The sequence below is a fragment of the Arvicola amphibius genome, chromosome 11 (assembly GCF_903992535.2).
Source record: "Arvicola amphibius chromosome 11, mArvAmp1.2, whole genome shotgun sequence".
NCBI lineage: Eukaryota > Metazoa > Chordata > Mammalia > Rodentia > Cricetidae > Arvicola > Arvicola amphibius.
In genome coordinates this window covers 20,092,910-20,117,834 of record NC_052057.2, presented here as the reverse complement: position 1 = coordinate 20,117,834, position 24,925 = coordinate 20,092,910, and the positions used below count along the sequence as shown (strand labels likewise).

Sequence of the window (24,925 nt, the reverse complement as noted above, 5' to 3'; positions counted from 1 at the left end):
TGGCTGACAGCACAGAAGGGTTCCTGCTGTTTGTGACAGCCAGAAGAAATGGCAGCAGGAGCGTGTGGCTGGCCTATGAGTCCAGAAGCAGAGGGATGGCGTTTCTTCTTCACAGGAGAAGTAGACAGAACAGGAAATGGGGCCAGGAGATAAAACTCAAAGTCAGTGACATTTCCTCCAGCAAGGTTTTCCACATCTTAAAGGTTCCACCTTCCCAACCACCACAAGTTGGAGACCGAGTATTGAAACTTGTGAACCTGCGATATCCCCATTCAGACCACAGCAGGACCTCTCTGAGAAAGCAGGAGGGAGAGAGTGTGAGCCTCCTGTTGAGGAAGGCTTTCTCTGCTGTGCCTGTGTGATAGTACTTGGCCACTAGAGGGCAATGTGGGCCCTAGACCGAGTCCTGGATGTTGTAGCAATTTGGGGGAATGCAAGTGTTGGCTTGGTTTAGCAGTAATTAGATCAAATATTGATTATATTCCGCAAAGAGATGCAAGTGGTCTTGTGGTTAATGTGGTACTTTTGAGTAAGACAAAAGTGGTATTGTTAGCCTTTAGTTCACAATACGTTTTAATACTGCGAGGATACCTGGATGAACAGCATCTTCTATAGAATTTAACATTAACGTTTAAAAAATAGGGCTTTAATATTTATTGTATATTTATATTAAGGTAATTATGTATAGGCTTTCAAGTGACATAAACATACACACACACACATAAGTGGAAAAGTCTTTTACTTCTCCATTTACTTTTTATTGGGTTTTTCTTGCCACACCCCTTATTCTTTTCGTTCCCTCCCCCTTCCTAACTCTTCTTATTTTGAGATAGGGTCTCACTCTGTGGCTCAGGCAGACTATTGAACCCAAACTCTTCCTAGTATGCCTGCTAAGTGCTGAAATTTCAGGTGTATGCACCATGCCTGGCTCAGAGATTACTTGTTATGTTTCTGGAATCCACATGTGAATGTTGAATGATAGCTGCATGGCCTAGAGCAAGTTCCCATAGTCGTGTGCCTGGAGTTCCTTCATAATTATGTAACGCTTGACCATGAATACTTTGAGATTATAAAACAGATTATAAGTATATTCCAAAATTTGCTATTACCTATATTCTGCTGGAAGAACCAACAGGATGTAGTTGTTCTCTGCTAGGACAGAATATACTGAGTGCTTGGTCAAGACTCAGAACCCCATGTCCTATCTTTAAAACACTTCCCTTTTTCTTGATTTCATAATTTGTCTAGGATTGATATAGCATGTTAGATGGTAGATAAAGACCTCTAGTCACTGTGGTCTGAGGTTTTCTCTTACTGGGACTGTTCCTCCCTATACCATTGGGGAAGCTTCAGCCCCTCCGTTCTCTGCCATTTGGCATGACTAAGGGGGCAATCCAGTTCTCTCGTCCTTGTAGGAGATGGGAGAACACCTGTCCTGTCCAGATGTGAGTGCAGCATCAGTATCAGCATCAGTGGAAGCTCTTTAGAAAGTCGAGTGCACAGACAAGGATGCTTGAGACCAGGTCCTGCCTGTGACGAGCCGAGCCGACGTTGCCCAGGCCTGAGGCAAGCTTTCACTAGTAGTTCACGGGATGTGCCCTTCCCCTACTCTGTCCCGTGACCCCCTGTGACCTGCTGGACCTGTGTCGGCTTGAGTGCTGTGGCAAGGAGACAAGGGATTATCTTCAAAACCCTTAATATTCCCCCTCCCCCCCCCACCAAGTTCTGTGTTTGGTAATTTTTCCACTCTGTGTAGTGTAAAATAAAGAAACGCTAGTGTTTAATTCAGAGCTCAGAGAGTGTTTGACAGTGGTGGGGCCTGCGGTGTAGACTGGTGTGGGAGCCGCTTATCTGAAGAGGCTGTTCACAGACGGGCTGGGGTCTGGGTAGCCAACATTTTGGCAGAAATGGAGCAGCGGGATTTGTATATGAGCTTTGTAGGCCAAGCAGCAGGTCTGCTTGAATGCAGCTTGCTTCCCAGCTGAAGATGCATGCATCTAGGGTGTTTGCTTCTTGAAGTTGGTCAGTGCTCCAGAGCCTTCCTACCACGGGATGAGCTGGAGTGTCAGGGCCCAGCAGCTGCAGGAGGGGAGTCAAGGTGGTCTGTGGGGCCCTCAGCTTCCAATCACTAAGTGAGTCGATTGGGTTGTGGTGACATCATCGCCAAGCAGCTGGGTGGGGAGGGCCCCTCGGCTCTGCAGAGCTCTCGGACCGCTTCCTTCCTCTTGGCCTCTATCCTTGATAATGGCTGATGTGAGAACAGGGGCCGCTGCACCTTTGGGTGCTTCAGGGATAGGGATAAAAGGGAAGGTCCAAAGGGGGCAGGGAAAGCTACTTTTCACTTCTCTTTCTGGGATCCCAGGAAACAATTTGTACTGAGTAATGGAAAAACCAGGCCAGCTGCACCAGGCGGAACACTTCAGAACTGCAGCATCATGGGCGTTTCCTCCGTCCCTGCTCCTAGTACCACCACCAACCCCAAACCACAAACCCTACATGTTCTTGTTGATATTTGTCTCATACTGGTTTGTGCTCAAAGTTTAGAGTTTTGGGGTAACTAAAGCCTCAAGTTTAGCATGTACTTTACTTCTCTTGAATTCACTAGGTTTAGGCACTCTGCTTGGTTTACACTTGGCTCTGTTATCTCGAAGTCTGTGTCTTGTGCCTCCCAGCACATCCTTAGTCCCTGGCTTCATGCCGGGGTTCCGAGGTCGTGTATATTACCCACTTTGGGGTTTTGTGCTCATGGAAAGACTACTGGTACAGTACCGGAGAGGAGGATACACCTCTAGGATTTGCTTTGAAGGAGAGGGGTGCCTAGGTTAATGAAATGTGTATCCGCTTTACAGTTGGTGTGAAATCAGAGAGACAAGAAGGGATTTTGCAAGTGGAGGCAGGGGCGTGGATGACAGCAAGCCCCCCCAGCTGTGAAATCAACAGGCTTTGTGGGGACCCATGGATAATGTGCTTGCATGTGTGAAGGGGCATTCCATTTCCTGGGTGATATAAAATGATATAAATGCTGTGACACCACGATTAGTGCGGCCTTAGCATGTGTACTGCCTGTCGTGTAACTAGGTACTAGACAGCAGTAATTACTGTTTTTAGTGACCCGTAAATCTAGAGAGGCAGGTAACACAGGAGAAATGAGTATAGTATGACGGGGTATACTGGGTGTCTTGGAGCTTTGATGGACGCATGCAAAAGTATTCGTTGTACAGCCTACTCAGCCATAAGCCTCAGCCAAGGTCTATTGGGATTTTTCACTTTTTTGCTTTCTGTAACGTGTTTGTGTACAGTAAACAAGCACTTGCGTGGAGGGCAGGGACCCATCTAGGGTGAGGTGGCTCAGTGTTGTACCATAGATCACGGTCATACAAATGCTTCAGCTCTTTTTGCTTTTGTTAGTAGAAGGAAGACAAGTCACTTTCTAAAAGTATCAGTCACGATAGTTCAGTGGTGTGTCCGTCAAGTATGCCAGTCAGCTTTCCACCGCTGTGGCAGAATGCTTAACTGAGGAAAGATTTATCTTGGCTTGTGACTTCCGAGGTTTTGTTCCATGGTTCCCCACCTCCATTGTTTGAAGCTAAGTCTTCGTGGATGGAAGGATGTTGCACACTGTAGAACACAGGAGGGAGAGGAAACAATGGGCCAGGGTCCTGATATCTGTTTAAAGATACCTTCTTCACCAGGCCGCACTTCCTGAAGGGTCCAGCACATCCAGTTGCACCACCAGCAGGGGGCCAGCAAGGGGCTATTAACACATGAGCTTTGCAGGAGCAGCCTAGGGTCCCTACCTGTAGAACAAGGGAAATGTAATGTGGATGGCTTCCTGCTGAGGTCCATGTAGACTGAGGCTATTAATGCTCCTCACAGTTTGGCAAGACCAGTGTTGTGCTTTAGAATGTCACATTTCCTACTCCACTCAGGAGTCCCACGGATCTTTCAGAATCAACATTTCCTTAAATTCATTAGCTGAATGTCATTGGTATTAACAGTTGGGGTAAACAAAATTTGTGTCTAGACGTTTATACAGCGAGTAAACAGGAAACATATAGTTTCAACTTTATATTGCATTAATTGGCATTTATCAGTTGTGTCCGTCCGTCTGTCTGTGGTGCACTTGTGGAGATCCCTTAACTTGCAGAGATTGATTCTTCCCTTCTACCCTGTGGAGCCAGGGGATCAGACTGAAGTGTTCAGTCTTAGTGGCAGCAGACCTCACTGCTGAGCCCTTTGACAAGCTGCAGAAAAACTTCCTAGTGGCTCACAATTCCAGAGGCTTCAGCCCATCATTGGTTGGCGCTGTGGCTTTGTGCTTGTGTCAGGCAGCATGCCGTAGCGGGAGAGCCTGGAAGCAAAAAAGACGGGAAGAACTTGGGATTTTCTAAGTTCTCTTTTCAAAGAACCTTTATTTATTGTGTGTATGGACATGTGTGTGCCTGCGTTTTGTAGCACGCGTGTGGGGACTGGAGGACAAAGGAGTCAATTCTCTTTCTCCATGTGACTCCCCAAGATCAAACTCAGGTTGTCAGGCTTCGGAGAGTAACACCTTTACCCACTGAGCCGTCTCACTGGCCAAAGGCTCCTTAGGGTTTGTTTATTTATCTATTATTTATTTATTTATCTATTTATTTCTTGTGTGTATATGCCACAGGTATGGAGGTCAGAGAGGGAGTTGGTTCCCCTGGAACTGGGGCTAGAGGTGGTGGCGAGCCAGTGTGGGTGCTGGGAGTCCAACTCTCTGGTTCTTTGAAAGAGCAGCAAGTGCTCTTAACTGATGAGCCTTCTCTCTAGCCTCCAGGGATTTAAAAAATGCTTTGAAATTACTTTTCATCATAGTCTTATTGTGTAGCCCGTGATGGACTGGACCTGCAATGTGGCCTGGTCTGGCTACAAATGTGCCATTCTTCTGCCTGAATGCCACCGTTATAGCTGTGTCATCATGGCTGTCTGCAAGTCTTGTTTACTAACTTTGTTTGTTTTTTTTAAAATATAGTACTTTTTATGCCCTAGGTTCTGCCTTTTGTCCCGTGTCATTGCATTATAGTTTTTCTTTGGCCTGTGGAATTTATTTTTATATCTTGTAGATGAGAAAATCAGTGATCAGAGAAGAGTTAGCCAAGCTCACACACAGTTCATTAGTAGGGGGATAAAAACACACTCAGAGCTATCCATGCTCACACACAGTTCATTGGTGTGGGGAATAAAAACACACTCAGTTATCCATACTCACACTGGTTCATTAGTGTGGGGATAGAAACACACTCAGAGTTATCCATGCTTACACCCATTTCTTCAGTGGGTGCGTAGAAACACACTCAGGTCATAGATTTAAGTCTTTATTGTTCTATTTATCCAAGCCCACATCCAGTTCATTAGTGGGAGTGTAGAAACACACTCAACTGATAGACTTGAGTCTTTATTGTTTGAGTTATCCAAGCTCACATCCAGTTCGTTAGTCGGGGGGGAGGGGAGAAACACACTCAGCTCATAGATTTGAGTCTTTACTGTTCTTGTTAGAAATCATTTCACCTAATAGTAAAGCAGACTAGATCAATGTCAGCTGTAATTGGGGCAGCCTTTATAATGGCTAGAATAATGTCCTACATACCGATATTGGCACATTCACATGCAGGAGTGAACTATTTCTTAAAGCTTCTTTGATAATTTAAGCACTGTAAACTGTGATTATTGTAGGACCAAGGGTTGAATTCAGGGCCTCGCACAAAGCTAGGCAAGTGCTGTACCACGGAGCTGTATCTCCGGCCCTCTGTTTATTCCTTTAAACCTGGAGGCAGTGTCGGCCGAGAGCTCACCCTGTCGCCCAAGAGTGCCATTTCACACAGCTGGGATTAAGGGGCGTGCCATGTAGAGCTACGCATAGAAAGGTCGAGTGTTGAGGTTGAACAGTGTGGATGTGTTTATTCCATGCAGTCTGAGCCAGTTTACAGTGCGTTTTGACTCTGGTTCTGCTGCTAGTTTTCTTTCTTTGTGAATTTCCTTTGTGTGCACAGTGGCCTTGCTACTAGAATCCACTTCCTATGGTAGTGCTGGTTAACCGCACTGGTTGTGTTTATGGCTAGGCAACTTTGTTGGTCAGGCAGTAGAGCAAATAACCAAATAAAATGTTGGACATTTGTATTTCTCTTATTTACATGTTACTCTCATTTTCCTTGACATGCATAATATGGTTTGTTACACCATACCGTGATTTTTGGAAGCTAAGTATAGTATTTCAGTTATTGTAAATATGGGAGATACTCGCTTTTCAAAGTCTTTGGAAGGATTTATTTTTCAGTTATAATTCTCACCACACGACTTCAGTGATTCTGTCTCCTAGGGCTCTGTTTTCTTCATTTGTATTATATATAAATGATAATTAAGTGAAGGATGGAAAATTTTATTTTCATCCCAGTGCGATAAATGACTTGTCGATTCAAATGTTCCAAAGGGTTGTCTTCATTTAGTTTTCCTTTCTGCATCATTTCTTGTCAGAACCGACAGACGTGCTGTCTTCATCTTCTGCACTTAAAAAGAAGACAACAGTCTTCTGCTTCAAACCTTTAGTTTCTGGGCCACTGCAAAATCTAAAGATTGTCAACATTGATCCAAAGGATGTAAGACTAGGAAAATTTCCCCTATCACTCCACCCCTCAGGAAAATAACAGCAACAACAAAACAGGCGTCTAAAATATCTCTGGATAATATGCCTATGGAAATGTTCATAGGTATAATAAATGCCATGCATGTTACATCACCAATCCAAAGGATTTTTTTTGGCTGAGATGCAGTCAGATTTCATGTCCAAGAAATGGGACCCTAAGGCCTCTAACCAGGAAGCAGCCTACTGTGCTGGCAGTCATCAGCGAGCAAGAGCCCCCAGGGTCACAGGGTCAGGGCTCTTACACACTTTTGACACTATGTCTCGCGTATATGGCAAACACATTTTCACTGAAAGCTCCAGACTGTTATTAGTGACTAGGATGGGAAGGGAGGTGGGTGGAGGGCAGCTGCAGGAGAGATGCGATCAGGCGGCGCCTTTCTTCAGGTTTGCTGACTCACCTTCTGACGGGCACACGTGGGTGTGGCCATGGCCGTTTCCTGTCTTTCCCCCATAGCCCTTGGGCCCCCCTCTAACCTTACCAGAGACAGTTCGTACTTTATTACCTTATATGATGATGCTTCTGTTTAAAAATGCTTGGAAATGTGACCCTGTACAGTGGTTCATGTCTGAGTGATTAGACTGTCTCAAAGGCCCAGTGGTCTATTCTTTGCCCTCCATCTCCTGTGTGCCAGAGGCCTCAGTGGTCCATTTCTTTTTTGACTCCTGCAGGTTAGTTGGGTTAGAAGTGAAAGCTAGGGATAGTCCAGAGACTATAGTGGTTGACTGGCCTGCAGCTTCCTAGGACCCGCTTTTTCGTAGGGCTGAGCATCAACATGTTACGGCAGGTGCATGTTTCCTAATTATCTGTAAAATGAGACTAGCAACAGCTACTTTAGAGTTGAAGAGTAGAATTCGTGCATGTAAAACAGTAAGAGCCTCTAAGCCCCATTTGTAAACATTCTCTATTTCTAATCCAATCTTTTTGGCCAGAAATTATTGCTTATCCTCCTCCTCCCTCCTCCTCCTCATTGTCTTCATCATTTTGATATATTTGTTTTTGAGACAGGGTCTTACTCTGTAGCTCTAGCTGATCTTAACTCAGTTCATAGACCAGGCTGGCGTGGGACTCAAACAGCTTTGCCTGTCTCTTTCTCCCGAGTGCTAGGATAAAAAGGCATGTGGTATATGCTCAGTCTGACTGGGAATTAAGTTGTATGTATTGTTCTGATTACATGTTTTAATTTGTGCTCAAGCTTGACCTGATCATTTGGCACGCCTTTCCCTGCCCTTACCTTTGTGTGCTATAGTTCAGGTTGGGCTCCCCTGCCCACCATTTTTGTGTGCCCTGTTTGCTTGTGCATATTTAAAAGCTAAGTGGTGAATGCTATAGAAGTTTAGAATTATACCAGTATGAAAACCTACTCATTACTGCCTCCAAACGCAAATGCCCATCCCTAAACGTTCCTGTAGTCCCTTTATTGAAGACGTACTGCTTTTTCCATGAACTTTCTTTATGCACTGTTGTCTGCCTTGGAAGTCAACCCACGTTTCTGATTTATTTCATTACCCAAGTCACTGCCAGTTCATGAGGCAGGGATCATCAGGAACATCAGTTTGGTGGCATAACCTGCAGATGCCTGGAGCACACATTTCTTTTATCATTTAAATTTTTTCCCGTATCTTTTCCCCGGAGATTGAGTTGCTGAAACAGATTATATGAACATTTTAAAGACTGTTTTATAATAGAAATAATATCCACAAGGATATTACTGATCTCTTTTCGTCTAAAATAAAATATGGGAATGCATTTATATTCAGTGCTTAGAAGAGGGCCTCACAATAACAACGTGTGTTCAGTAGATATTAAATGAATAAACAAGCAGTTGAAATACAGGGCCACCCGTTTCATAACACCCTTTTCTAACCCTTCTATGAAACACATTAGTTTTGGAAAAGGTTCTCTTTAGCCTAAACCGGCATTGCACTTAATAACATCATCCCGCATGGGTACTACTTACAGAGTATGTTATTAAGGAAGGTTTCCAGTTTTAAAACTGCTGTGGAGTTTTCTTACATTGATGGTTCAAACACCAGTGTGCGGCCCCCGTAGTTATGTGAACTGTAACTGCATTTTCTGCCTCTTATGGACTTGTGTAAAATTACTTTGCATGAATTTTTGATTGATGCTGCTGTAACTGGAGGCCTCTCATCTGGAATGTGCTTCAGTTGATACCAGCTGCTTGTTAATTGAAAGCAGAGATGGGGTTACCTTGTGACCAGTCATGGGTGATTTAGAGTTTGATAGTTTGGGGGGGGGGTTAGTTCTTGGATAGACAAAGGATGCTGGTCTTTATTTCTCACCATATCATGAACAGTAGCTATTGTCAGGCTTCTGTATGAAATGAGGTCACACCTAATTAGGGCAGATACACAGTATCTGTCCGATACACAGTAGTCATGAGAGTAGGGGTTATACCCAAAGTTTGTAGTAGGGTATTTCATTTTTTGTTGTATTTGACTAGGGCTTTCCTGTCTGTTACATTTATTATTGTTTATAAGAAAGCCTGTAATTTTCCTTCATGGCCCAGGTCCATTCTCCTTTAAAATAATACTTTTCTTTTGTACTGTAAAAGTATCAAAGGAAATTGTTGTGGTTCTTCCATCTAGATTAAAACTCTGTGAGCATTGAGACTATCAAAATGTAAATGTCTTAATTATGTCTTACACTGAACCTTTCCAGGACTATTCCCTCATTGAATGGCCTTAGAGAGCTCCTCTCTGCTCTGGGCTCAGCTTTTTACTAACATTGCCTTCCCATTGTAGAGGATGTCTTCCTGCCTTTCACAGCATCCAACCCTCTTGCGTGTACACTGTAGGCACTGGGACCAGGCTTGTCTTCTCACTGTCTTCCAAGACTATGTTATTTGTGTACATTGTTCACAGGGCTGTCTGCTGGCTTAGCTGCTTGCTTCTCTGTTGATGTCACAAGACACCACAATCAAGGCAAATTTCAGAAAGGTTTATTAACTGGTTTGAGGTGGAGAGTCCATAACAGTTATGGTGAGGAGTGTGGCAGCAGGTAGATAAACTTGGTACTGGAGCAGTTGCTGAGAGCTTACATTGTAAGACACAACCATAACGCACTAACTAGAAAGGTATAGGCTTACAGAATCTCAGACCCACCTCCATATCACATGGAGGCATGTCACATGACTCCTAAAATAAGGCCACGCCCCTATCTCCTTCCCAAACAGTTCTATCAACTGGTGACCAAGGATTCCAACATGGGAGCACATGGGGAGCATTCTTCACACTTACACTGAGTCTTTGTTCATAGATATATTCCCAAGTGGGTAACGGTAAAGCCACTGTTTGCAGAATAGGGAATGCAGTTTTGTGACTCTCCTGTTGTTATTCTTTCAGTAGAGCTGAGTGTTGCTCACCTTGTTGAGATGTTTCTGAACACACACAGGGTACCCTGTGTATTGTAGCAGATTTCTGTGAGCTGTAAAATCATATATAGGGAGGAAAACAGATAAAGGAAATTGAATTGTCAGGCCTGAGGCTGCAACAGTAAAGTACTTTTACTTTATAACAATAGGTGTTTTTCTGATCTTGAAGAAGCAAAGGGGATAACTAAAAAGGCGAATATAATGCTCATTACTGATTGGATTAAAATGCTGCTGTTGCTCATTACTGATTGGATTAAAATGCTGCTGTTGCTCATTACTGATTGGATTAAAATGCTGCTGACAGTTTTCTATCAGTGCAACTGTTTAAGTTCTTTCATAACTTGAACCCAAACTCGTTGCTTCTTGAACTGACTTGACCTTCACGCCCCTGCTTTTGCATTCCATGATTTCACTCTTCTAAAATTTAAAAGCCATGATCAGAATTTATCTTACTTTAATTATTTCCCTTGGCTTATTTTTTAAAATTTAGAAGATTTACTTATTTCATCTTATGTGTATGGATGTGTTGCCAGCATATAGTCTATGCACCACATGGATGCAGAGTCCCATAGTGATCGGGGAGGGGGCCGTATCCCATGGAACTGTAGTCATGGATGGCTGTGAACTCCCGTGGGGAGGCTGGAAATGGAATCCAGGAGCTCTGCAAGAACCCGTACTCTCGACCGTGAAGCCATGTCCCCAGCCCATCCTTTGTTTTAAATTAAGAGACCTAGAGCTCCCTTTAAGGTGTCTGTCAAAATAATAACAGCACATATGTAGAGAAACTTAAAAAACATTGGAGAAAAGCTTTTTAAGTTTTAAAAATGTGTTCATACAGTATATTTTGATCTTGTTTTCTCCCCTCCCGACTCTTCTCAGATCCTTTTCATCTCCCTACCTAACCAACTTCAGGTGTTGCCTGTGTGCTCTCTCTCTCTCTCAAAACAAACGAAGACCTACCAAATCCAAAATATAAACCCTCAAGAAATGAAAATCAAAACAAACAATAAGTATTTGTAACTGATACCTTCTAGGAAGGGGAAATACGAGGTTTAGGATTTGAATGGAGTGCTAGTATCGACAGCTCCTCATCCATTTTTATTCTGGAATCCTCATCCATGTCAGGGTCCGTAAGCCTTGGTTTATGTGAGTGATTGCGCCTCCCAGGATTGCTCTCATAACTGTATCCTAACTGGACTTGAGCTTAGGAGCTCTAAAGTGTGGGGAGTGTCCAGTGCCGTGATTCAGTGCTAAATCTGTGGTCCTCTACTTTTTCTATCATGTATGCTCACGAGATATACTACAGTCTTGTGGCCAGAAGGTTGCTGTGTTGGCATGGATGCTGCACAGCAAAGGCATGGCACAGAGGCCCGATTACTCTTCTGTCACCCCTCAACCCCACCATCGAGGTTTCATGGCCCTTGGGTCCCTGAAACCAAACGCTCCCCTCCTCAGTCGCTGGAGTCTGTTCCCGGGCTGACACCGCTCTGCCTGTAGCCAGGGCGCTTTGCTGACCAAGTCTGCTTGCAGGTTTTGGTTCTTTGGATGCTTGGCTTCCCCTCTTCATGGTTGTGGTTTATAGCGCAGTGGGCCACACATGGTTTGTTTCTCCTAATTTCTCAGTAATCGCGAAGTCTGATGGCATTACATGACAAACAGATCAGTCCACATGCTGACCACCTAACCGTGGAGGTAGGTATGTGGGCTTTTTAACAGCTGCTCTCGGAGTCCAGTGGTCATTTCCCTTTGTGGATGTGAAACTCAATACTAGAGTGTCAAGTCCTCTTTAAGGAAACTCTGGCTTTCTTGGAGTTGTTACACACCGAGGTGAATTTTAAGTGATTTCTTTCTTTCTAAGTGAGAATTTCCTCTCCTATTTAAGTTAAAATGATTTGAAAATATGTGCTAGTAAAACTTGGGAACAAAGCTTCCAGGTGTAGGTAGTCCTTCGCTTGCATCATTGTGATATGGTTGGTACATTTCTCTTGGTCATTAGGTTGCCCCCAATGACGAAGCGGTGGTGACGTTGTTGTGTGAGTGGGCCGTGAGCTGCAAACGATCTGGCAAGCACAGAGCCATGGCCGTGGCGAAACTCTTGGAGAAAAGGCAAGCAGAGATCGAGGCAGAGGTAGGTCTAGTTTTCTCTCTACTTATGCATGAATGTAGCTTAAAATATTGCTCCGAGGAGGGATATCTTGGCTCTTTGTATTATGTTAGCTTTCTTTGTCTTGAGAAAGGAGTGGGAGGGATATGTCATCTTCTCAAGACTCATAGTAGGATCTTAAGTAGACACTGAATAATTTGAGTTTGAGAATAATTAAGAACTGAATCTATTAAAATTAAAATTTAACATCTGAAAAGAACAAACCCAGTTTTGTGATATTGAGTTTCATATTTTATGAGTCCTTCCCTCTCTCCTTTACTCCTTCCCTCCCTCCCTTTTTCTTTTCTTTCTTCCTTTGTTTCTTTTTTCTTTCTTTTTTGTTTTTTCTATACAGGGTTTCTCTGTGCAGCTCTGGCTGCCCTTGGACTTTCTCTGTAGACCAACCTGGCCTCGACATCTGAGTTCCACCCTCCTCTGCCTCCCCAGTGCTGGTATTAAAAGTGTGTGCCTCCACAGCTGGGTTAAGCGAACATTTTTAAAGTAAATATTAGCCCAGTGGCCACAGGGAATGTGTGTGAGCTGCCGCACCCTGGTGACTTCTGGCCTCCCATGCTGTTCTGCTTCACTTTGCTTTCCCCTTTCCTCTCCCCAGACCCCAGAGTGCACTTCTAGAAATGCAAATGGGTCTGATTGTAGTTCTCCCTTCCTAAGGCGGACGGAGTTTCTAAGACCCACAGAGCTTCCTGTTGCTTGCCCCACCCACCTTTCCCTGTGCCTGTTGTCCTGGGGGCTACAATTCTCACCCTGATCTTGGTTGTCTGTCCCCTCACCACATACAGCTTACTTTTGTTCTCAGGCCTTTGCTTTGGCTGTCCCTTCTGGGTGGCAAATTTTGCTCCTGAACATTTTCTTGTCCACTGTCCCTCTACAGAGCACTGGTGTTTCATTAAGTGTCTTCCTGTGGGACATCCTTAGGTAACATGACATCTCCTAGGTGACGGAAAGTCTGCCATCGCCCTGTGATCACATCCACATCGTTTTCCTCACGGCAGCACCAGTGAAGGCTGATGATGTCCCCATTGTTTCCTCTCTGCCCTCCCCTGTCAGAACACAAGCTTGACAACAACGACCTTGTCCGTCCTGGGCAGGGTTCTGCATTGGGCTTCTCAACTTGTGTGAATAGATGACCTGGCTCTCCATAGGGCTGCTAGTAACTTCCTGTGACGTAACAGGAAGAACACTTTCACAGATGTCTTCTCTCCTGTTGGCAGAGCTGTGGTCATCAAAAACAAAGGATCACATTGTTGAAATTGGGACTTGAAGATACTGTTCAGATGTAAATAGGAAGAGCCAACTGCTGTCTTCCATGTATTATAAACAGACTGTCCTATGCTCACTGTAGTGACTGTCTAGACCTCACCAACTTAAGACTCATTTCTCACTTACCTGTGACTCTTTCTAGGTTGTTTCTTCTTCTGTTCTATACCAGTTTACTCTTCTCTCTGTGTTTTATAATGCATCCATACATATGCACATGTGTAGCATTATAATGCATTTATAATGGCATCCTTATGTATGCACATGTGTAGCATTATAATGCATTTATAATGCACCCATATGTATGCATATGTGTAGCATTATAATGCATTTATAATGCATTCATATATATGCACATGTATAGCATCATAATGCATTTATAATGCATCCATCTGTATGCACATGTGTAGCATTCTGAAGAGGTTCACATAGAACTTGCTCAGCAGTTCTAAAGTCAAAGTAACTCAAACATAAATCTAAACATTTCTTAGAGATGGCTAAGAAAATTGATTTCTATTGTTATTGGAGTCATTAACATTTGACCTTTGACAATACAGGGTAGATTGAATAACTAGTATTTTAATATAATACTCTTAATAATCCAACTAAAGGCTAACGGATCAAAATGGGATGACAGGTTGACGGAATATCAAAAGAATAGAAATTATGATTCTAAACAGTCTCCTGATTAGTAAATTCTGTAGGAAATAGTAGTGGAAAGAACTTTTCTAGATGTTTCCTGAGCCACAGAGAGTCTAGTAGGCCCCAGGAAACACTTTTGTTGAAGTATGATAAATAAGCAAAAGAATGTTTTTGGAAGAACTGTTTGCTTCTTCAGTTGACAGCTCCTACCACACATTCTATATACATCTCCCTGATAGAAACACAACACAAAGGAACCGGAGTCGTAACCGTGTGCCAGGGAGCCCAGGAAAAAGCAGTAGACTTAGGCTGTTTCCAGCAGTTGTGCCTAGCAGTAAGGGATATTTAAACTGCACTGTCTTGTATAATAATTGGGGGCACTACTAATAGTGCAGAGTTTACTGTACAGTGCAGAGCAGAAATTACAGCTTCCACAGGTCACGTTCCTCGGGGTGTTCTTTGGATCTGTTGTGGAGAGGTTGGTTTCCTCTGTTAGGAATGGCACTTGCTGTGGCCTGTGTTCTTCAGATGGTGCTGAAATCTCAGTTACTCGATTGTCTAAGAGCTTGGATGTTTTTCCAAGCTGGCAGATTTTCACTTGTTGTAACTGTACTCATGCACTGTTCTGTTTGTTTTTAACCTCAGAGATGTGGCGACTCGGAAGTCCTGGATGAGAAAGAGTCAATTTCTTCAGCCTCGCTTGCTGGCTCTAGCTTGCCTGTTTTCCAGAATGTTCTGCTAAGATTTTTAGATACACAGGCCCCATCACTGTGTAAGTAAAAAAAGGCATTTCACTTTAGATGAGGGATCTCCCTCCCTCCCTTCCTCCTTCCCTGCCTCCCTCCCTCCTTTTCTCCCTCCCTCCTCCCTTTATCAGCTGAGCTTTCTCTTCTTTGCATCTTATCTAAAGTTCTTGGCATGGAAAATAATCTGTTTTACTAAAGAAATGTAATGATTTTTTTTCATTGGATAAGTTTAGTCATTTTAAAATCAATGAAGTATCAAAAAAACTTTAAAATGTAAAAGTTAAGTGTCCTCATACCCTTATACTTGGTCCACTAGTTCTTCCCCCACCCCTCCACCCTCCCCCTGCCCCCACCCCTCTCCCCTTGCCCCTTGCCCCCCTGCCCCTTTCTCTTACCTAAACAGAGGGATTTGGGTCCCGCGATACTTAGCTGTGCACTGCGATGATACTGTTTTGCTGTTGGAGCTGCTTTCTAATCTTCTGATTTTCTCTTCCATTTAAGAAGGTAGGAAAACATAAAGCAACAGTACTTCATACCCTTGTAGCCTGCAGGGAGCTGGCTGATGGGTGGGTGTGGCCATGGTGCCACCATTCCCCTTGAGATGTTTCCAGCACCTTAAGCTAATGTCCTCCTACTTTGTTGTTGAGAAGTTGTGAGTTTGTGGAATCAACAAGCACCTATTAGGGGCACTAAGGGTGGAAAGTTTTTGAAAAGTGATTGTGTGAGCAGTGTTAGCTTGCCCACCATTTCTTTTGGGGTATTCCCATGGGAGACAGAGAAGAACACAAAAGTGGCAGAGTGAGAAGCCATAGGTATAGGAGGGAAGGGAGAAATTTGTGGAAAGAAGGTAAAATAACAAACTAAATACATGTTTTTTATGGCTGTCTTGCGGAGGGACTTTGTTTTGGCTGACCTTTGTGACAAGGCAAGGCTTTCCTTGAGTTTTCTGGAGGCCTTGGGTATTGGTTCTCAGTTCTGCCGTCCTTGACTGTACAGTTCCTTAGTGGTGCCTCACACCCCTAAAGTTACTTTGTTGCTGCTTCTTAACTGTAATTTTGCTACTTTTATAAATAGTAATGTAGCTGTCTGATATGCCGGATGTCGGATATGCAACCCCACAAAGGGGTCTCAGAGCACAGGTTGAGAACCAATGGCCTTAGGGCAAGCAAGTATTGGAGCTGACCAGATGGTCTGAAAGTAGGAAACTGGAAGATGAGGGGTAGAAGATCTCCCGATAGCAGAAAGCCAGGCACAGGACTGGGCAGCTCTAAGTGATCTTGGGCCGTGTGGGAGGTGCACAGTTGTTCTCAATTTACTGCCTCCACCCATTTCAATTGTCTTTGGGGAGAATGTCTGTCTTTTACCTCTTCTGGTTCACGTTTTCTGTCTGAGAGACCCATTTAGTTTCCCTGAGAAGAGGCTGCCTGCCATTGAGCGTGAGAGGAGACACTTAGGAACGATGTTCAGGGAACGAAGCACACCAGCTTTTGAATGAGTTCATTTTTTGGGTTGGTGTTTATGAGAATGATGGTGCCAGGAATCTAACTTTGTAGACTGAGCTGTATAGTTTACTAAGCTCACCCAAAAGGTACGATATAAAGCTTTCAGAATGTTGTTACGATACTGAAAATCCTAAGCCGAACTCTACGGATGGATTAGGAATTGGGGGAGAGAAAGACTTCCGAGCGGACTGCTGCCTTGTGTCCTTTTATCTCCTCTCCTTCATGGCGAGTTGGCATCGGCCACTCTTCTCATTGCTGTGAGGAGATGCCCGATAAAAGCAGTTGAAGGAAAGGTTCACTTTCCCTCGAGGGCACAGCCCATCATGGCGGGGGGGGGGGGGGGAGTCTGGCCTCCGGGTGCTTGAGGTAGCTGGGCATCCTGCACCTACACTCAGGAGGCAGAGGGCAAAGCTTGGTGGTCAGCTTGTTTTTATTTGGTTCAGTCCAGCGTCTTGGCCAAATGCAAAGGTACTACCCACATTCAGGGGCTTCCCACTTATCACAGTCTGGAAACTCCCTCATAGACACGCACAGAGCATTTGTTTCCATGATGATGCTAAATCTTATCTAGTTTACAGTCAAGACCAGCCATAATAGGATGTCCCCCCAAGCCTGCCTTCTTAGCATTTAAACTATCATTAAGTCTTACTTGAAATAGTGCACATATATACCCTGAAGATGCAGCCCTCTTAATGTATTTAAAGATAACCACAAATTGTGTCGGCAGTAAAAGGAAACCAATCCAGCCAGGCTTTGGCTTGCATTATGAAGTGTACGGTCATTTATTTTTCAGGAACCATTATCATTAAACTTGGAATTGTGTTTAGCAAATGGGGTCCATATTTTCCAGGTAATACTGCACAATAAAAAGCTGCCTATCAGGCACTTACTGTTCTTCAGAAGACCCAGGCTCAGTTGCCAGCATGCTTTAAGGGAAGCTGGCATCCATCTGCACCTCCAGCTCCAGGGCATCCTACACCCTCTCCTCACCTCTGACGGGACCAGTGCACAAATAAACTCATGGCACACGCACACACACCTAAAACGAAACTAACCTGTCTGTCAGTGTTTGGTGCCTCAGTCAATGTTTGAATGAAACTCAAAAAGTAGAACTTACTATTTTTTTCTTTGACACTTTTATATGTGTTTATAATGACTGTGGTTACACTCAGTTTCCACACCCTCCGTTCTCCCCAGTCCCCCCCCTCCCCTGCCATGTCTCCTTTCTACCCAAGAGCCACTTCTCTTCCATTCCCTTAAAGAATAGCTGTCCTCCCGTGGATAGCAACTGAACATGGCATAACAAATTACAACAAGACGAGGCACAAGCCCTCATGTCAAGGATAGAAGAGAGAACCCAATAGGAGGAAAAGGGTCCCAAGCACAGATGAAAGAGTCAGAGATACCCATTACTCCCACAGAACACGAAGCCACACAACCATAACACAGATGCAGAGGACCTAGCTCAGAGTTCTTTCTACAAGGTCTGTGATTACTGCTGCAGTCTCCGTGAGCCCCTATGAGTTCTGCTTAGTTGATTTTGTAGGCTGTAGTCTCATGGTGTCCTCAACCTTGCTGGCTCCTATGGTCCTTCCTCTCCCTCTTCTATGGGTTATCCTGGCTCTGTATGGTGTTTGGCTATGAGTCTCTGTATCTGCTCCTATCAGCTGCTGGATGATGCCTCTCTGATGACAACTGGACTAGGGACTAGGGTTTGATCTATGAGTATAGCATGCTATCATTAAGAATGATGTCCTTGTTTTTTTTTTTTTTTTTTTTTGCCAATCATATTTGTTCCTAACCTGGATCTTTGTGCTGTCCAATCTCTAGTTCCTGGCCACCCAGGCAGTGCCAGGCATGTGCTCCTTCTTGTGAAGTGGGCCTCAGATTGACCAGTCATTGTACCACTATTACCCCAGCTCATCTTGCAGGCATGGCAGATTGTAGGTCAGAGGTATTGTGGCTGGGTTGATGTCCCAGTGCCGGGAAACTTGCCTGGTTACAGAAGTTGCCAGTTTGGGCCCCATACTCCCCGTTACTGGGAGCCTTCATTAGGATAACTCTCATAGATTTCAGGGTTTCCACTGGTCTTGGTTTCTACATGGCCCCCAAACGCCCCTCCATTCTAGTTGTCTTTCAAGTACTTGCTCACTCTTTTCCCCACTGGATCCTTCCTGTTCCCATCCCCATCCACACCCTGTCCACCCACAAAATATCTTCTATATCCCCTTTCCAGGGAAGGGGGACCCTTCCTTGTGTATACCTTAGAGCCCTTCTTATTACTTAGCCTCTCTGGGTCTGTGGATAGTAGCGTGGTTACCTTTCCCTTAACAGATAGTGTCCCCGTAGAATTGAATACACACCATGTTTGTCTTTCCGGGACTGTCTTGAGTTACCACACTTAAAATGATTTTTTTCAAGTTCCGTCCATATTTACCTGTTCATTTCATGATTTTGTTTCATTTTTAACAACTGAGTACTACTCCGTTTTGTAAATGTACCACATTTTCTTTATACATTCTTTGTTTGGGTTGTTTTCAGTTTCTTACAGCTGGATCTTAGGGAGCCAATTCCTCAAGTGAGGCTCCTTCCTCTCTGATGACTCTAGTTTGTGTTAAGCTGGCGTAAAACCAGCCGGTATGCTCCTCTGCCACCCTTCCTATGTCTGTTAGCCCTGCCATCTCTGTACCTTTAGAAAGAAACAGCAAATGGAAAAGTATGAGAGGTAGTGAAAATGTTCTGAAACCTTGAAGGATTTTTGTCTTCTCTTTATTTTTATTTTTTGCGTGGTCAAGGGCTTTCTGACTGAATTTTTTTTCTCACCCAGCGGACCCCAACAGCGAGTGCGAGAAGGTGGAATTTGTGAACTTGGTGCTGCTCTTCTGTGAGTTTATCCGGCACGACGTCTTCTCCCATGATGCATACATGTGCACCCTCATCTCGCGAGGAGATCTGTCCGTCACTTCCTCTGCAGGAGAGAATGCAGACGAACACTATTCCAAGGACCATGATATGAAGATGGAGGTATACCCCTGGGCTTGATGTCACTACTGCATCTCAAAGGGAACTCCGCTGGGGTACTCAGTTTCAGATAGGCACTTTGGTACTGGGAAGACAATTACTTTCTCTCTACAAAGTTTATTTCTCCTCCAATCACAAAGGACAAATTTGATGATATATCTTCTAGAATTTTCTATGTTGTATAGCTATTGAAAAGATGAGACTGACCACAGGTTTTTTTTTTTTTTTCATGAGTATAAAGTGATATGCTTTTAGCTTTAGATGTGTGTAGCCTGAAATTTTCTTTTAGCTTTGTGCCTCACAGGTGAACTTGTTTTACTCGCGCACCGCTTGGGCTTTCATTCTAAAGAGGGTCTCCCTACATCACTCTTGGCCAAGTAGAGGGACAGTCCCTCATTCTTAATAACACAGATTTTCTTTCCAAAATTTAATCTCTTTCTAAAATAGGGTAGAATTGTTCTTTGCAGCAATTTCTGCTGTGGGTTTGACGACTGTACGGCTTTCTGTCAGGTTCTGACATTCTAGACATTGCCCCAGATATTTAAAATTTCAAGATAAAATGATGTAGGTGACAGTGAGAAGCAGTGGAAAATGATGACACTCAGGGAGTACTCAAAATACAGCTTTATTTCTGTTATTAAATATGAATTTGCCAGGTACTCTTGTGCTATGTTTAAAGTTGTAGATATATTTGTTTTTAAAAACATCTCATTTTATTCTTAGATCTTTAAGAATCTCATCTTTTTTTATTATTGGAAATAGCTCAGTGAAAGAAATTGTGGCCGGTTTGTTTTAAGTGACGAAGCTCTGTGCTCTTCCTTTAAAACATCATGGGAGTTAGGCCTTCTCTTCACTGCGGGGACAGATTGTGACGCTAACACACAATGCATACCTTCAAGTTTCCTTTAGCTTTTTTTTAGAGGAGTAAACAGTGAGAGTGACAGACAGGACGCTGAAAAACTTACTGTCATGTGTCAACTTCCGGCTTTTAAACTGCAGCTTTTACAACATGGCTTTCTTTTTCCGGCACTCACCAGGAACACAGTATCATGGCGCACATGGGCCTCAGCTCAGGAACCGCTCACATTTTTGACGAAGTAGACAAGAGCGACTTTAAAAGTGACTTTGGTTCTGAGTTTCCAGTAGGTTCAACCTTTGATCCTCATTGGCTGCTAACCCACCACTCCCCTCCCCCACCCAGCTTGTCTCCATCCTTTTGTTTCTTGCCTGGTATGTTGGAATGACTCACTTGTGATGGAGATGTCATCCTCACTAAGTCACTGTGCTTGCTCTGTCTCAGGCCAGCCTCACTGCGGGTCACTTTGCCCCCTTTCTAAAGGCTACCAAACTGACTGGCTTTGACACTTTCATTTTGGGATCATCCTCTCTGGGGAGTGTGGGGATGTAGTTTTATTATGATAATCTACAGATCGAGTTTCTAAAGAATAGCTTTATGATTCATTCATTTTTTTCTACCATCTCTCAGTGTAATGTGTTTTTCATGAATCTTGCTGTTTATAAAAGCATTGTTTGATTGTACATTTTGGAATATGTATCGATGGATTAATCTTATCAAGTATTATTAAGCATGTGTTTTTGGAGGAATTGTAACCCTTTGAGGATAACACTTTTAAGTTTGCTTGCATGGCCAGTCCTCTTACTGTTTTGACCATTCTCCCCCACCCCCTCTTCTCATGTGTGATTTTCATTTTCTGATTTAACTCTGTCGAAATTAATACAATTTCTACTTATCTTTTTGGTCATTAATTTGTGAGCATCTTGTGTTTGAAGTTCTGGCACGTGGCACGATGGCTTGGCTTGGTTCTCTTCATTAATGATGTCTAATATTTGTTTTACATGACATAGATGTTTTCTCCCATGCCTGGAGAGTCCTGTGAGAATGCCAACCCTTCCCTGAGCCGAAGAATGTCAGTTAATGGGGAGAAACTGCTGAAGAGAGAAAAACCAAGGGAATTGATCTTTCCGTCAAATTACGACCTCCTCCGCCACCTGCAGTACGCAACCCACTTTCCTATACCTCTGGTAAGTCACGGTTTCATCAGCGTGTACCAGGATGAGTTCATTACGTGGTCATTAGTGACTGGCTGTTGGGTTACCCACCTGCTCGTCCGCTCACATGTAACGATGTCAGGTGAAAATTTTGCGCTGTTGGTCCGATGGCTGTAATTTGGATCATATGGCCTGTGTATACAGATAACAGCTTGGATGTTATGGTGTGATTATTAGCGACTAACTAGATTTAATAGAATTCTCTACATCAGTATCCTCATAGTAAAAGGATTTGAGTGGCTGCAAGTAATGTCTAAATATGTTTCCTACTTTAATTCGAAAGTCGTTTGCTGATTAATTTTTTTTGCAGTCGTATTTTTTGAGTATTGGTACTTTTTGACATTTTACAGATGAGTAAGAAGTTTGGGGCCAGTTTAGCGATTGGGTGGAAACCTCTGTGTCACTAACAGGCAGGCTTTTGTCACTCTGGGTCCCTTCCATTCCCAGTGAGTCACTGAGGAGGTGGTTCTGACTTGACGACAGGATTGGAAGGTGGGGTGGGCTGGCTTTGTCAAGAGGTGGTAGGTGGGGTGGGTGAAGCTTAGATAGCACCTGAAGAGAGCCTGGCAGGGAACTGCGTGTTGAAGTCTTAAGCAGTGAAGTGTTTGTCCCTAAGAGAGACGAGAGTATTTTTAATGGAAGTAATGAACATTGAACTAAAAGCTGAGACATTTTTAATTTTTCAGGTAACTGTTTCCTGAATGCTTTGGACACTTACAAGTTTTGGACAGGAAGCTGAGGATTTTGTGAAAGCTAAATATAGTTGATATTTTGGAAAAAATCTACCTAAATGACTCAGTTTGATTAAGTTCATATTTTTTTGTCTTAATGTCCGTTAAAATGCCCTTTTTGTTTGTGTGCTTGTGCTATGTAAAAAAAAATTTACAGAATCCTTTGTTGCTCATCTCAGAATATTATCAATTTTTCTATTGTTCTTTCTGTTACCAGCTTGCAGTACGGCAGAGTATTCTGACAGTTCATTTGTGGTAGTGGACAGGTTGGCCTTATGTATTACAGGTGTTTCTGGTATATTCATGCATGAGTTATCATGCCTTGGGGTTGTTTTGAAATACTAAGTGTAATCTTGGCAGTAGTGGCATTCGCCTTTGATCCCAGCACTAGGGAAGTGCAGAGGCAGGTGGATCGTTGTGAGTTGGAGGCCAGCCTGGTCTACAAAGTGAATTCTAGGACAGGCAGAGCTACACAGAAACCCTGTCTCAAAAGCCAACAAAGTATAAAATAATACAGTGAAGTGCTGGAAGTAGTTGAGAGTTACATGTATTGGCCTGTGTAAGCAGATGTTACAGTCTGTCTGTCTTCTCTGTGCTTCTGGGATCTGAACAGGTACCAAAAGGCAACTTCTCTGTTGTGTTGTTCATGTGACCCTGTTTACCTCCTTAGAGAGAGGTGCTGCTCGACAGCGCCCCTTGACAGCTGTTAAAGGATCTAATTTTAATTTTTAATATCTTTTTGCACGTGCTTATGCAGACATAGAAGGCATATATTGTGGGTTGTGTGTGTGTGCAAGTGTGTTCACCTGTGCACACATTTATAGGGGCCAGAGGAATGTATCCTCCTCTACCACTTAATACCTGTGCCGTTGACACAGGTTTCTTACGGTAGCTAGAACGAAGCTGGTGGCCAGTGGACTCCAGTGACCTTACTCTCTACTCCCTACAGTCTTGGGGTACAGGAGTGAGTGGCAATTCCTGGCTTTTTACATGGATTCTGGGTTCTAAACTTAGGTCGTCATGATTGCGCAGGAAGCATTCTTACCCACTAAGCCACCTTTGGGTCCAGTTTTTGGTGAACTTTTGTTCTAGTTCGCTACCTGCTGCTGTGATTGCCTCCACCAGAAGGAAAAGGTTTGCTTCATGTCACAGGTTGCAGTATATCACAAGGAGGGAGTCAGGGCAGAAATTCGAGCCAGGAACTGAAGAAGAGGCCACGGAGGATGCTTGTTACTGGCTTGTTTTCTTCTTCTTCCTCTTCCTCCTCCTCCTCCTCCTCCTCTTCTTCTTCTTCTTCTTCTTCCGACTCCGACTCTTCCTCCCTCCTCCCTCCTCCTTCCTCTTCTTTTTTTATTTTCTCAGCCGGTTCTCATATACCTCTAGGACCACCTGCCCAGGGTGGCACTGCCCACAGAGGCATGGCCCCTGCCACATTAATCATTCATCAAGAAAATGCCTGTAGACGGTGGGCCAATCTGAAAAATGAACCCACCTTGTGTCACGTTGACCAAGGAGGGAGCATGAAGGGCTCCTTGAGCACAGATTCAAAAATCGTACTGAGCGTTCTGTTCATGGGCTGTTTTGATCTGCTCACCAGAGGGGAGGGGGAATGTTGTTTTATTGTGTAATCGTTCTACTCGCCTGTAACCCGGCAAGAATATACAGGGTGTCAGACGTGTCGTAATGATCGGAGTTCCTGTCATGGATACTTTCCAGAAACTGCCGTTAGATGTTTCTTTTTAAACTATAGACAGTTAGTGCTTTTTAAATTACTTTCGTCAGACCAGGAATGTATTTGTGAACTTATACACAGGACTTTGAAACTAATTGTTGAAGTACAAAAATAACATTGCAGTCTAACAACACATTCATCCTTCCTTTCTCCTTTCCTCACCAACCCTCTCGTGTGTGTGTGTGTGTGTGTGCGTGCGTGCATGCGTGTGTACACACGGCTATAAAATCTGTTGTAATACTTGTTTCTCGGATGCCTCAGCTCCCACGTGTGGTATTTCAGGCATGTGCTACCACATCTGGTCCAGAGTCACTGACACTCATCACCATAGCTATTGCAATGTATTACTTCTTTTTTTTTTGTCTCTTTTTCCCTTTCTCTTTCTTTCTTTCTTTCTTTTTTTTTTTTTTTTTTTTTTTTTGAGACAGGGTTTCTTTATGTAGCCTTGGCTGCTATCCTAGAACTAGCTGTGTAGACCAGGCTGGCCTGGTACCAGAGGAGGCGAGAAGAGGGTTTTGGATCTGCAGGTGGAGTTACAAGCAATTGTGAACCTCCTGGTATGGGGTTCTGGGGACTGAACCTGGGTCCTCTGCAAGACTAACAAATGCTTTTAGCTGCTGAGCTGTCTCTCTAGCCCATTATTAACTATCTTATGTGGGTTTTTTGTAATGTTACAAATACACACAGAAGAGATGCTTTTGGTAGCATATGTCTATAATCCTGGAATTTGGGAGGTAGACGGAGAAAGATCAGGAGTTTAAGATTTTTTGTGGCTACATAGTGAGCTCAATGCTACTACATACAGCAAGCTGTAGGAGATCATGGTGTCCTCCCCACCCCCTACCTCCAACTCCTCTCTCTCTCTCTCTCTCTCTCTCTCTCTCTCTCTCTCTCTCTCTCTCTCTCTATCTCTCTCTCCCTCTCCCCCTTTCTCCCTCCCTCTCTCCCTCCCTCCCTCCCCCCCTCTCTCCCCCCAAAGAAGAGAAAAAGAACTAAACCAA

At 43.8% G+C, this 24,925-nt stretch overlaps 1 protein-coding gene across 1 annotated transcript in view; it reads left to right on the top strand.

The window, feature by feature from the left end:
• Positions 1-24,925, top strand: part of Med12l (mediator complex subunit 12L) — a 304,160-nt gene that overhangs the window by 74,164 nt on the left and 205,071 nt on the right. Inside the window, exons 11-15 of the mRNA XM_038347254.1 lie at positions 12,056-12,187; positions 14,768-14,894; positions 19,198-19,394; positions 20,429-20,533; positions 21,258-21,434. Coding sequence (XP_038203182.1) covers positions 12,056-12,187; positions 14,768-14,894; positions 19,198-19,394; positions 20,429-20,533; positions 21,258-21,434 — 738 coding nt within the window. The remainder of the gene's footprint in view (positions 1-12,055; positions 12,188-14,767; positions 14,895-19,197; positions 19,395-20,428; positions 20,534-21,257; positions 21,435-24,925) is intronic.